Below are 13716 nucleotides of genomic sequence, written 5' to 3' on the forward strand. Positions count from 1 at the left end.
TCTTTCCTTATGGTTGGTGGTACTAAGTACTCGGCTACCTTCTGGGCTGCCTGAAGAGCTGGTGATTCAGGGACCCCATGCATGGGGGAAGGCAGGGAGGGATAATATACAGTGACAAAATACAGACACACGTGCACAGACACCTTCAGGGACACATGAGTGTGAGCATGCGCACCTGCCCGTGAGGATGGCGTAGGGGAGAGGACATGGGTCTCAAAACGGAAAATTTCACAATTCTAGTTTCCCTTGCCGTGTATCAGCTGTGTGACCTTGGAGCTTACAGATCACAGCTAATTAGGGGAACTCCATGGTCATTACAGGCCCCTGTAATGTGGACTGAGGGCTCAGTGCTCCAGAGGAGGGCCTGGCCAAGCTCTTTATTGTGACTTAATTAAGCGAGAGAGATTTCCATCTAAGATCAAGCAGCCTGTTGCTTTGGGCCCCTGCTGAGGGCACTCGATAGCAATGGCAGGGAGTGTGTGTTAGAGCTTCTATCACGAGGCAGGAAATGGGGAGAGACAGGATGGGGCAGGGTTCTCACAGCCTCCTTCCAGAATACACTACTGGTGAACTAAGAACCGGACCCCGTCCCTAAAGGTGATGATAGGGCCTCCCAGTAGTGTCGCCCTCTGAACCAAGCCTTTCACAGTGGCCTTTGGGGGGGCACTCAACAGCCCAGATGTCTCCTATGTCTTGTCCCTGGCCTTCTTAATACTTACACAAATGATTTCATCGGTAAAATGGGGCAACAGCACGCATCTAGCAGGAGGCACTGCTGAACTGACTGCAGACTGCTCGTAGCAGCAGGCCCAGCCCTGCTCGCCATTGCACAGCCTCGTGTGCTCACACCGTCTCCGCTCTGGTCATCTCCTGGGACTGTGTTTCCCCAGAGCCTGTTTGCCATGGTCCTCCATATCCAGGTTAAGGAAACATGGCCATAGCTCAGGGCAAGTGATTCTCTGGAGCCAGGCTGCTTCTCTGTAAACCGGGATGACAACAGCACCTATTTCCTGCAGCACAGGCAGGAGGGATTCTGTGGAGAGGGTCCTCCAACCTGCCAGGAGCCACCGCCGCTGTATGCTCACATGACAGAGTTCACACATGTGTGTGTGTGTGTATAAGTCCTCAATGGGGGCCATGAAGCAGTATGCACATAGCTCTTTGCAAAGGTCACACTCAGTGTTCCACACTGCCACCTGCAAGCCAAGAAACCTGTCTAGGACTCAGCGTGACATCATGAGGCTCAGGTGCTGTTAGGCCCTGGCTCAAGTGTCAGGGCCCTGCATTATTGAGATCAAAGCTTTTGTTCCACCTTGCTCCTGGTCCTCACTGCCCATCTTCCACCTCTTTGCTCTGATGGTAGAGGCAGAGCAGGGAGGGACATCTGCCTTGACTTCTTCCCCATGGCACAGGCAGCCTCTCCTGGGGACCCAGAGCTCCCCTGTAGCCCCAAGCAGGCCTTGGCCCTGTACCAGCTCCTCTTTCAGCGCCCTGCAAGGCTGGGCCAGCTCCAGGCTGCACTGCGTCAGGTGAGGAGGCTGGTACTTACTGCCTCTGAGAGGGTGGGCAGGGGCCTGATGCTTTTTTTCTGCCCAACCCAGGTACAACTGGGTGAAGACTGCCCCCTAGGGCTGGCACTGCCCACTGTGCTGCTGGAGATGGAGCGGAGCCGGCGGGCCCAGGAGCAGGTAGGGTGACAGGGTGGAGGGTGGGTGGTAGGGGACAGGGCCGGTGCCCCCTTACATCCTGGCTCCCCACCTTCTTACAGCTCCTCTGGGACCTGGAGCTGTTGACTGGGGCAGGCCTGGGCCTCTTCTGGCCCTCCTGGACCCGGTTCTGGTATCAGAGACACCAGGCCCAGCACACACGGAGCCAGTACAGCCAGCCCCTCGGTAGGATGGGTGGGAATTCTGAGCAGCAGGTAAGTGAGGTGAGCAGGGGCACATGTGGCTTGAGGGCCATGGTGGAGGTGAGGGAAATGGAAGGTTTATGGCCTTTGGAGACTGACAGCCCTGCCCACAAATCTGCTCTGATGCCCCCTGTGAGGCCTGTGAGCCTCAGTCTCCTTAGCTATCAAATGAGGATGATGGTAGATCTTTCTCCAAGCCTGCTGAATTACCTGTGAACTTATTAGAGGACTTTGCATGGAGCCTGGCACACACCCATGCTTGTTACTAGGAGGCTGCTATTATTCCACAGTGACTGGTCAATCAACTGTGTGCCAATGCCAGGAAGCCTTTTTTTTTTTTTTTTTTTTTTTTGGTCTTTTTCGTTTTTACCGATACTGGGGATCAAAGACTGCCTGCTTGCAAGGCAGGCACTTATGCCGCTGAGCTAACTCCCCAGCCCATTTTTTTTGGCCAGGAAGCCTTTTAATGTGGCTACCGAGGGTCCTAAGAGGGTGGAGGCGCTGATGCCCAGGCTGCCCTGAGATGGATAGAGACACCAAAGGAGGTTGCTGTGGAGATGGGCCCTGAAATAGAGTTGAGAACTGGGGATGTGGATCCCAGTGCCAGTTCAGCCACTGGCTGCCTGAGCGCTGTAAGCCAGGCAGCAGCAGCTCTGGGTGGTGGCAATCTCAGCTACAGGAGGGAAGCTCACTAAGGAAGGGTCAGGCCAGGGCTGCAGTTTCCTGGCAAGACTCAGGAGAGCAGGAAGGAAATGTTCTATGCACTTTCTGTGGATAGGAAATGTCACACAAGAGCCTGAGTACCAGGAGCAGGCACCTTGGAGCCATCTTAGGGGTTACCTTCCTCACCGTGGGGTGCTGTCCTGAGGATCTGGGTTCCCCAACCCTTTCAGAGTTCTAGGCTATGCCCTTCACCTCCAGCCAAGGACTCCCATCAGCGCTCAGAAGGGTGCATCTCTTTCCTAGGAAACCTCGTATTTCCTGTGTTACTTCAGAGTGACCCAGGACCCGGCCCTTTTCCGACTCCTTCCACTGTCCTGCCCTGTGCCCCTACTCATGTTTCTGGCTCCTTCCAGGTCCTCAGTTGCACACTTGGTTGCTCTACTACCCCTGGTAGGGAGACCCCTGAGTTCCAGTTCCCAGGATCTAGCTGGTATAGGGCTTGGGGGTGGCCACCCTGAACTCAGTGTTTGGACACTGTTTGGTGGAGATTAGGGAGAGTGACGACTAGGCTTCCTCCCTCCTCTTGAGCCCAGAGGCCACCTGAGATGCACCTGAGGCAGCCCCTGGACTCCTGCAGGGGGCAGGCACCAAGCTGGTCACCTGTATCAGATCTGCACGAAGCCAGGCGTGACATAGACCCAAGGCAGGAAGGCTCTGGCACACCTGAAAAGGCCACATCTGGTACGTGGACAGGGTGGGGGTGGGGATCAGGCAGCCAGGCTAACAGGGAGACCCTGGAGTTGGAAAAGTCAGACCAGGTTGGAAGACAGGGACCTTCGCAGCTCAAGTCCAAGGACTTGGGTCATTCTTCAGGGTCTCACTATGTAGTTCAGGTTGGCCATGAACTCATGATGGCCTCAAACTCATGGCGATTCTGCTGCCTCAGGCTTCTGAGCCTTGAATTATAGATGTGTGCCACCAAACCCAACAACAGTATGCTTTAATTCTTCCTTCGCACACAGGATAGGAGAGCAACAATACTCTTCTGATTGACGGAAGCTCTTGCAAGTATTTTATCTCTTGGGAAGACAGATATTAATTACACTATTACCTGATAAATAAACTCTCTAGTGAAAGACAACAGATCAGCATCCCAGAGCAAGGGATGGGAGGTTGTTTCAAAATTCATGGCAATCATTTCTAAAGGCCGGGAGTCTTACCAAACTCCTTTGTTTAAAAACCTTTTTAAAGATCTATTTTCACAGAGAACATATCCATTTGGTTAAAGTTATGAATATTCACATGTCTGTATTGCCCAGCAGAACAAGATGCGCTATGCTTGTGAAAGCTCTCAATTTAAGAACTTAGGAAATCAGGTTTGATGAACTAGTTTGATGGATGCAGAACATCTCTTTTTCCTCCACAGCTGCAAGGCAGTATCGACAGCACCTCTTTTTTTAGACTTCTTTTGTTAATGAGGAACATTTGCAGTTTCTAGGCCAGGCTCATCTTCCAATTTCATTTCTTGAATTTCATTTGAGTTTGGGGTCAGAAATTTGAATTTCATTTGAGTTTGGGGTCAGAAATTTGAATTTCCTATTAAGGAAAATTTTCCTTAACAGGAAAAAGTATGCACATGGGTTTCTCTCTGTCTCTCTCTCCTTCTCTCTCTGGGTCTGAATTGGCACACCAATTCAAAATGGAGTGTCGTTGTGCAGACAGGCCCCAGAAAACTAGCTCTTCTCCTTCCCAGGCAAACTCAGGGTGCTTTAGGGTGCTCTGCCCTGGCTGGCAGGATGAGGGAGATGAGGTCAGTTTTGGCAAGCACACCTGACAGGCAGATGCAGGACAGGCTGAGAATACAGGTGGGATAATGAACTGTGACAGCCGTGAAGTTGAAGCAGCACCCTTAGGCTGCCCCTCTCTCCTTTACACTGGGCTTCTTGGGACCAGTTCAGAGCATGTGTGGGAGGGGTTGCAGCGTGACCGAGAGCTCTCAAAACTGGTCTTTCTCCCTCAGGTTGCTTACAGGAGATGAATCCAACTACCAGCAGGTGCTTTGAGGAGCCAGGAAATTCAGTGTTCAAGGTGAAAGGGTCAAAGGGATCTGGGCAAGGCCTCTCTCTGGTTGGGGACGGGTTTGCCTGGGGACAGGCTGCTGGTGTGAGGTGGGGCTGCCTCCTGCACCAAGTGGAAGAAGGCCCATCACTGAGCAACTTTAACAACACATAAAATGGCCTCGACAAATTCAGAAATCAGGCAAGTGGGCCACTGAGGTGTCTTACCCCCTGCGTCCCCTACCCCACTGGGCCAGGGGCCTTTCCACAGGCACTAGGAGCAAGACTGGACCCACGGTGCTCTCTCTCTCTTCCCAGGACCTGGTCCAGAGAGAACAGAAGAGCCAAGCAGAGGCTATGATCCAAGGGTCAGCAACACCTAGAAGCCCAGAGGGAAGAAAGCTCAATCAGGAAGCCCCAGGGCCCTCTAGTTTGGCTTCCCAGGGCCTGTTAGCACCCCAATATCCAACCAAGGGGTTGGGCTTGGGCCTGGAGGGAGAGAGAGCAGAACCTCAAAAACTGCTGCTGCTGTTGGACTCTCCACAGTGTCTAGGAGAGGCAGTCCCTGGGGGTGAGGGGGCGGAGGCTGCCCAAAGGGAGAACAAAGTAGTCCCTCCCAGTCAGGGAGAAAAGTCACCTCAGAGTCAGAGAGAAGAGGCACCCCAGGGAGAGAGCACTGAAGGTCCTCAAACAGGAAACAGTCCCATGTGCCTGCAAGAGAGGGATCCTCAGGGTCAGGATATGAAAACCTGGAAGTCGTGGGAAGGATACATCACACCAGCCTGGGAGGTGGCTCAGAGGGCAGCAACCGCCCAGCTCTTGGAGGAAGGCAGCCCCCTGGGCCAGTGGAGGGACATCCCTATGTCGGTGGGAGAACAGAGCCCCCCGAGTTTGGAAAGGGGGAACCCAGGCCCTAGGGGAAGGGCCACTCAGGGGAAGTGGGACAAAACCGAGGGCAAGTGTCATGAGTTGGCTGTGCCAACGCTGGGGGCCCCCAGGGAGGAGGCTTGGGCTCCCCTCCAGGGTCTAGGAGCCGGAATGCCGGCGACACGGGGCACTGTGAGCGCTGGGCGGCCCGAGCTCCCTTTGGCCGTGCCTGTGCCAGGAGGCAGCAGCGGCCCGGCGCACCGGACAGTGGGGGAAGCGAGTTTCCCCGGTGCACTCGGGGAACGGAGGGGCGGCTCTGGGGGCCTCCCCACCTCGAAAGCCGCATGGCCTGCGCCCCCGGGACTGAGCCCGGAGCAGCAAGAGTCAGCTCTGCAGCGACTGCTGGAGCTGCACGGCGCGGCTCGGAGGCGGCGGTGGCGGGATCGTGAGCAGCAGCGGCTCCGGGTGCGTCCCCGGGTGGGTGGGTCGGGGCTGCCTGCAAGGCAGGTGGGCCGGACAACGAGGTCGAGCCGAGCTCACCGCTGCCTCCCCAGGTGCTGGAGCGACTCCGCATTGCCGGGAACCGTCACTGCCGGGTCCACCCTCTGGGACTCCCTTCAGGCCCCGCACACCTCCAGACTCAGGCAAGAACCAGGGGAGGTGGTGCCATCAGGATCCTGACCGGGGCGAGGCGGGGCGGGGCGGGACGGGGCGCAGTTCGGCCTGCGCGGGCCCCACCGAACCCTACCCATCCAGGAGGACGCCGCCGAATGGCGACGCGCACTGCGGGAGCGGCTGGACCAAGTGTACCAGGAGAGGACCGGACGGCTTCGGACCCTTGGGGCCAGGTGAGGGGTGGGCGGGGAGGGTTGGGGGTGATGGAAAGGGGGTCCCTTCTCATCTAAACGACAGGTCACTCTTCCCCCTAGGAACACCCATAACTTCCAGGAGCTGCTGTGGACCCCAGATGCTGAAGACCCTGTGCCTGGAGAATAGCCCCCACACTTCCCAGCCCCCTCTAGTCATTGCTGGGTACCCAAAGAGATGATGCAAGAAGAAAGCATTAAGGAAAAAGAAGTCAGAGGTCAGTCCTGGAAGACCCTGAAAACAGCCTCGGAGCCCAGACAGCAGACAACATGCACAACGTCTCTGCAGCAAGAGGCCTGTTATTTCTTCCTCCCTCCTGTAACCCGCTGCCAGGCCGGGGATCAAAGGGCCAGGTCCCGGGGGTCCAGCAACGCAAAGACCCCATTCTTGCGGAAGAAAGACTCGATACGGCACATCTTGCAGGAGACCAGTTCTTGCTTCACTGGGGGGCCTGGGAAAAGATAAGTGAGCAGCAATAGGTTCCCAGGGAAGACACTCACCCTAGGAGCCCTGTCTGTCTGTATGGTCTTCTTGTATCCACTTAGTATGAAAAAATAAAAAGAGCTTTTGAGGAGTGGGAGCTACAGGCAAACACAGGCTGGATGCTGAATACAGCAGCGAGGGTGGTATGGCCACCGGCTGTCTGGCATCAGTACCCCAGCCCTGCTGTCTCAGGGACAGGTACTGCCATGGGCTTCCTTCCACCTCCATCCCCTCTGGGGCTTCCCACTTGCTTCTGTTGAAACCTTGTTCCCCTCCCTGACTTCTGTGTTAGGGCCCTGGGGAAAATGAGGAAACCGGGTGAAATTTAACCGTGCTGACTCCCAGCCATCTGCCTTTTTGGCCCAGGCACTTCAGCAGCTGGAAAAACTCATGACTGAGTGACCTCCCTTGAAATTCACGACACAAAGGGCCCACTCACCACCACCAGCAACCTGGCAACACTCAGTGCCATATTCTCTGCCCCACACTTTCACTCTTCTTTGAAATACCACACTGACTCGGCTGGTTCCCTCCTAGCTGAAGACAGTTCTCAGTCACACTGGAAAAGGACTCCGAGCATGTGGATAGCCTTCCTCTGCCACTGCTGCTGGCCTATGGTCCTGCCCACCTAACCCTCAGATGAGATTTTAGTGACTTGAGCTCCCCAAGTGACCTCATCCAACTGCAATGATTCAAATAGCACTTACATATATATATATATATATATATATATATATATATATATATATTTTTTTTTTTTTTTAATCAGTACTGGGGATCGAACTCACGACCACCTGCTTGCAAGGCAGGTGCTTGTGCCACTGAGCTAAATCCCCAGCCCCATACTTACATATATTTTAATGACCCCCAAACTTGCTCTTCAGCTCTGAGCTGATTCAGAGAGCCATACTTTCATATATAGGCCTAACACCTCAAGTTACCTTGGCCAACTGACCCATCTCATGTACCCGCCAGTCTATCCTCCCCTGGTCTTCCCTATTGAAGCAGCTACAACCAAATATCTGGGCACTGCCAGTGATTTCTCTCTTCCTCTTACATTTTAACCCATCAAAAATTTCTAATGAGTCTTCCTCTAAAACATTCAGAATTAACTTCAGCTGTCCTGTTAATCTATTGATCTGAAGCCACCAGCACCTCTTACCAAGATAACTCAAAGCAGATGTCTAACTTACAAGAGTCTACAGCTTCCCCTGAAAAGTTATTACCTACAACACAGGGTAACTTTTTAAAAAGTAAATCAGGCACTTGGGAGGCTGAGGGAGGAGGCTGCTATGAATTCAAGGCCAGTCTGGGCTACAAAATGAGTCCAAGTCTAGCCTGAATTGCATAGGGGGACCCTGTCTCAAAGATTAAAAAAAAAAAAAAAAAAAAGTAAATCATCATCCTGCCTGCCCAAACCCCTCCACTGACTTCCCTTTAACTATACTAAAATTGGAAGCCCTCCCCCCTTGTCATTTAGCTCCTCCTATGGAATTTGAAGCACCACCTCTCCCCTGTCTTTCTGCCCAGTCATTCCCTAGCCCCTGGAATTTCTCTCTCTTGTGAATTTCCTTGCTCTGTGTTTATGGTCTGGAGCCCCCACTGAATGCCCACGCCCTGGCACATGGTTGTTAGCCCAGGTTTGGCAAGTGTCTGGTTTGAGAGGTTGGGGCTCACCCAGCTGCCAGCCGTACGTGAAGCTGGTGGTGATGGGGAAGAGGTAGCGCGTCTCTGGAAGGTCCAGTTTTCGGGTGTTGAGGTAATTGTAGCGCCCCTGCAAGTCATGGGAGATGCCTTTGTACAGCAAGGCCCGCGTGGCAGGTGGTACTGGGTACATTTCTGACTGGAAAGAAGCCTCCGGGACAGGGCTGGGAGCCTTGGAAGGGACTGCTTTGGGGACAGGTGGAGGTGAGAGTGGGGCCTTGGAGACCAAGGCAGGCAGTTTGAGGGGCAGGTGGGCTGCAGCCTTGGCCTTCTGCTTGGCCTTCACCAAGGACCCATACTTGCGGTGCCATTCACACCGTAACATCTTTTCCCTTAGATATTCCTCCTTCCAGAAATTTTGTCGCAGCGTATCCATGTTGAGCTGCCGAGATAAGGTGGCAAAGGAAGGATGGACCAGTACTAGGGTAGATGCAACCAAGGAGTGAACAGCAAGTGGGGACCTTCTGCCAGCAGGTGGCTTCCCTGGGACAGTCACCTGGCAACCAAGCCCCACCTCACACAGGGCCGGGGTTCTACTTGACATCTCTCAGTAGACCTCACATGCCACCCTTTCTGAAGTGGCCAGGACCCTCAAACCTCTTACAGGACCCAGCTCGATCTGGAATTACAGGTGTCCTGGTTTCCTGGGCTTTTTCTATCCCCAGTCCCATGCAGACTGGGGTGCAGGAGTTCTCAATTCCATCGCTGCCCCCCAAGATGGTCTTCTTTGATCCAGATAACCAATCCTGACTTACAGCCTCTTGGACCAATCTTCTTGGCCTAGCACTTCTTTGGCAGAACCTTGATACTTTAATCTCTCCCAAAGGCTTGGCCCAACAAGTCCTTCCCAAGCAAGTACCCAACCTGAGTTTGGAGAGAACCAAGAATATCACTTTAATTTAACATCGACAGTGTCACTGAGTAACAGCACAGGGAAGAGGTAGAGGAGAAGATGGTTGGACATCCTGTCCCTAAGTAGGCTGATTTTAACAGCAGAGCCCCGGTGGTCTAGAAGCATCACCCATCCAGCAGTGCAGGGGAAGGGGAGGGGCTGGGAGAGGCCTGGCCATGGTATGGGGAGCTGCAGGGCCAGGGTGGCCTAGCGCAGGTCTTCGGCAGTGAACATTCCCTTGGCCCTGCGCAGGATGGAGTCCTTGGCAGCGTCATAGGGGTGCTCCTTGGATGGGATCTCTAGGACCGCTGGAATGGAGCGCTGGTGGGCATCAAGGGCATGTCGAACCATCTCTGCGATGTACTGGTTGATAAGGATGATGCCGATGTCATCCCGGTTTAGAAATTGCCTGTGACGGGAGATGGGAAAGAAGCTGAGGACAGCTGGGGAGGAGTTGTCCCCTTCGTTCAGGCAGCTCACTCTAAGTGCTAGCACTGGGCTATGGAGGGGAATGAGAGGGACCTGGGCACAGGACAAAGGGAAAGGCTGCTACATTCAACTCAGTCTGTTCTTCCTTGAATAAAGCAATTTTACTCAAGAGCTGGGGGCCAGGGGCTGGGGATTTAGCTCAGCGGCATAAGCGCTTGCCTTGCAAGCAGGCAGTCGTGAGTTTGATCCCCGGTACTGATAAAAAGGAAAAAGACCAAAAAAAAAAAAAAAAAGGTCTTTTTGAGCAGGGTCTCACTATGCAGTTCAGACTGGCCTTGAACTTACTTTGTAGCCCAGGCTGACCTTGAACTCACAGAAATCTTTCTGCCTCAGCCTTCTAAGTGCTGGGTTTACAAGTATGCATCACCAATTTTCCTCCTTCCATTACTACTTGGGCCACTTTACCAACTGCTTGGAGATCTGGAGATAGCAGGCTCTCAGGTCAAGGTCTATCAGACCCCTGGCAGCAGGAACCAGTTTCAGCCAGTAGCTCTGGGCTGAGCTGTTTAGAGGAAACAGGTGAGTGGGGGTATTTCTGCGAGGTACAAGATCTCTAGAGAAAGAGCAAGGGACAGAATAGAAATCTGCCATCGATTCTAATCACCAAGACATTTTCTAGATTAAAGGACACACCTGAATCCACACATTGAAGCTATCATCCTTGGTTCAGGGAAGGAAGAAGTATAGGGTTTTAAGTTGAAAACTAGACAGCCCAGATTGTGCTTAAGACAAAGGAAAATTCCAAGGCAGACTGGGGACAACTTCACAAGCTGAGTGTGTACAGGCAGAAAAGCGTTGGCTCTTAGTTCAAATCCCAGCTATGACTTCCCACTGGTGTGTTTTTGGGCACGTCTTAACCTCCCTGAGCTTTAGTTTTCTCACTTGTGAGAATAATAACCTCCAACATACAAGAGGATTGTGAGCCTCTAAGGAAGATGCGAGTACAAGGCCCAAGCCCAATGCCTAGATTTTCAATGAGTGTTTCCTTTAGGGTGCAATTGGCAAAAGAGCCGAGCATTTGTAAAAGCCAACAGACCACTCTTCGGTCAAGGTCGGGGACCGCAAGAGCTGCTGAGGCTGGCCGTCTCCACGGGCCGGGCGCCCCAGACGTCCAGCTATGACAGGGACAGCCCTCAAGTTCGGTTCCTCTTCTTTCCTGACACACGGTCATGTGAGGGGGAGTTTAAGGACCTGTCACAGACCCGAGACCACTGGGCCCCAAAAGAGAACTTGGTGCAGAGGCTTCTGCTTCAGAGGGGCGGACAGAGTTCGAGGGTCGCCTCCCATCCCGGTAGGGGTCTGACACCTCGGAGCCCGGGTCGCCTCTGCCCTCTCCCGCACTCCCCCAGGCAGCTGCCCGTTCTAGGCCTCGCAGGCTACCGTACCGGAAGGTGTCTTCGATCTCATTGATGGTTGTATCCTTCTCTACCACCAGAAAATTAGGGTGCCGATTCTTGTTAAGCTCCCCTATGCCGCCCAGGAGAAAACCAGTGACTGTGTCTTCATCTCCAATCACTGCGATTAGTTTCCCCCTCCCCGCCATCACCGCAGCTGGCAGCGACAGCTCCAATACCAAAACCAGAAGTCGCCAAAGTCCCGCCCCCGCAGAGCGTAGCTAAGCGGACCTAGCCCCGCCTTTTAGACATGCGCAGTTCCACCGTCACCACTCCGGGACATGCGCTTTAGTAGCAACACTGCCTCTTACAGAATACGCCTGCGCTAAACTGAGAGGCCCGAACTAAAAGACTACGCTTCCCAGAGGGCTGTGCGACACAAGGAGTGTTTCTCTGGCTTTTCACTCTTTCAAAAAGTCCTGGTTGTCTGTCTTGCTCCATCGATGTTTTATATTCAGCGCTGTTAGACGTTGAGACCCTAAGGAAGGTCGGAGTGTGGCAGTGTAATTACTAAGGGAGTGAACAAGTTACTAATGGTACGGTCTTGCGAAGTACAGTCAAGGAACAGGCGAGTAAAAAGCACCCTGTTGGTTGTTAAAATGTGAGAAGCCCATGGAAGCACACAAACCTGGAAAATAATTCCTCGGGAGAGGAAGCGCTTGGAGAAACCTTCCCAAGGACAGTGGCCTCACACGAGCTGAGACTTGAAGGGCCAGCAAAGTGAAAGGAATAGAAGTGAGTGCAAGAGGGTGCTTTAGACAAAAGAAAGAGCGTATGCAAAGGTTTGGCAACTAGAGAGTTTAAGAATAAAGAAAAACAATTGCGTGTTTCCTTGAAAACTAAAGAATTTTAAGCAAACGGCAGATAATGATAGGATTTATGCTTTAGAGCTACCATTGAACTGTGTTGTGGACAGAGGCAAGACTTAGTGAGGAGAAACCAAACTGGGGAGTCATTGTGGTAATGAGAATGTGGAGAAATGAACGAAGTCAAACAATATTTAGAGCAGGGGTGGGCAAAACTGCTTTTTGGATTGGATGTGTTTGGGGCTGGAGATAGAGTAACTCAAGTGACTTCCAGGTATCTGGCCTGAGCAGCTAAACGGATAGGAGCAGCATCCTGATGGAGTGGGGTCTGTGAGAGAAACAGATCCTAAGAGAAAGGTTACTCTTTTCTCCTGCCTTTCGAGAAATGGGAACCTCTGGCACTGATACATAGTTTGTGAATTTGGAGCACTTGGAATATCAGTGTGGTCTGGTGTAGTGGTTGTACCCACAGTAAGCCTGAGGTTTGGAGGTACTTGGGTCTGACTCTGCATTTTGATCTCACTGAGATTCTTGGTTTCTTCATATAACAGGAGGCCCACCTCTCAGGGTTGAGCTCCCAGTGTCCCACTGCGACTGAGAGAGAACAGCTCTGCACCAGTCCACAGCGGGAGGACAGCTAGGCAGTCGGGAAGGCCTCACTGCAGAGGCTGGGGGATGAGGGCCAGAGAGTGAGGTGGCTGCAAGGGTGTTGGAGTCTGTCACCTGGCACAGCTGGCCCTCAGTGGTCACAGGTGAACAAATCTGCCTTTAATGAGTTTGCCAGATAATGGATCTGGGATACCATCACATTCATCACCACTCCTTCATTCAGCTGTCATTTATCAAATGTGATCCCAGTTAGGAGTTAAATATAAGATTAATAAAATCTGATTTCTGCACTTAGAGGCTCCTTGAAAGACTAGGGGGAAGGTGAGAAATATCAGAGGGAGGGGACGACATAGAGTAAAAAGAAACTCTGAAAACACCCTGAGAGGCACATCCAGTATAAGGACAAGTGTCTCCTCCCAGATGCAGGAAGGGAAAGAAGAAACTTCGGAGAGGAATGAGGAGCAGGCAGGCCAAGGTGAAGAGACGAGGAGGAGGGTGGTCAGAGCAGGAGCCAAGGGTTTGGGGGGTTTTTTCTGGCAGTCCCACTACTAAGGGTCTGAGGGCTAGCCTGTTGTTGCAGATCCATGGAGAGAAACATGTCTTTCCTGCTTTACCACTGAGTTGTTCGTTCACATGTTCATTCAGACCCTTAGTAGATCTCTCAGGATCAGGGAGCTCAGGCTGGTACACAAGGCTGTGGTGGATACTTGGTCGTGGATCAGGGTAGTAAATGTAATCAGAGAGATGCCTAAGGTCAGGGTCCAGGAAAATTTCCTCTGGACCAGGAAGCCAAGGGTAGAGAGGAGACAGTTTCCAAGTAGAAGCCCAAACTGCAGCATAGGTACCTGGGAAAGTAGAGGCCATGAAGGGTATTGCAGGAGGGTGCAGTGGGGAGTGGGCACACTGACCCACTTGAGTGATAGGGAGCAGGTGCCTGAACCTGGGGGGATCTCAGATGCCTCCTTAGGGGTAGACT

The 13716-nt window shown here is 52.9% G+C and overlaps 3 protein-coding genes across 4 annotated transcripts; 1 reads left to right on the forward strand and 2 right to left on the reverse strand.

Annotated features, from left to right (window-relative positions):
• The first annotated feature begins 3360 nt into the window (after positions 1 to 3360).
• On the forward strand, positions 3361 to 6955 carry LOC106028813 (collagen alpha-1(II) chain-like). Of its 2 annotated transcripts, XM_063240995.1 has the most exons (4): positions 3382 to 5961; positions 6051 to 6140; positions 6253 to 6344; positions 6426 to 6955. In XM_063240995.1, the coding sequence occupies exons 1-4, from the start codon at positions 4987 to 4989 to the stop codon at positions 6490 to 6492; spliced, it is 1224 nt and encodes a 407-aa protein (XP_063097065.1). In that variant the 5' UTR covers positions 3382 to 4986; the 3' UTR covers positions 6493 to 6955. The 2 variants fall into 2 exon arrangements, with proteins under 2 accessions (XP_013013783.2, XP_063097065.1); XM_013158329.3 differs by having other exon boundaries at positions 3361 to 5961; positions 6051 to 6344; positions 6426 to 6489.
• On the reverse strand, positions 6647 to 9249 carry Spmip1 (sperm microtubule inner protein 1). The gene is made up of 2 exons (XM_003475053.4): positions 8524 to 9249; positions 6647 to 6814 (listed from the first exon to the last, which is right to left on the reverse strand). Exons 1-2 carry the CDS (start codon positions 9092 to 9094, stop codon positions 6705 to 6707), a joined length of 681 nt encoding a protein of 226 aa, XP_003475101.1. The 5' UTR covers positions 9095 to 9249; the 3' UTR covers positions 6647 to 6704.
• Positions 9250 to 9419: 170 nt separating this feature from the next.
• Atp6v1f (ATPase H+ transporting V1 subunit F) lies at positions 9420 to 11535 on the reverse strand. The gene is made up of 2 exons (XM_003475181.5): positions 11317 to 11535; positions 9420 to 9851 (listed from the first exon to the last, which is right to left on the reverse strand). Exons 1-2 carry the CDS (start codon positions 11472 to 11474, stop codon positions 9650 to 9652), a joined length of 360 nt encoding a protein of 119 aa, XP_003475229.1. The 5' UTR covers positions 11475 to 11535; the 3' UTR covers positions 9420 to 9649.
• Positions 11536 to 13716: the final 2181 nt, after the last annotated feature.

Source organism: Cavia porcellus, unplaced genomic scaffold, assembly GCF_034190915.1.
Source record: "Cavia porcellus strain 051 isolate PalLab524CR breed Dunkin Hartley unplaced genomic scaffold, mCavPor4.1 scaffold_2, whole genome shotgun sequence".
Classification (NCBI taxonomy): Eukaryota; Metazoa; Chordata; class Mammalia; order Rodentia; family Caviidae; genus Cavia; species Cavia porcellus.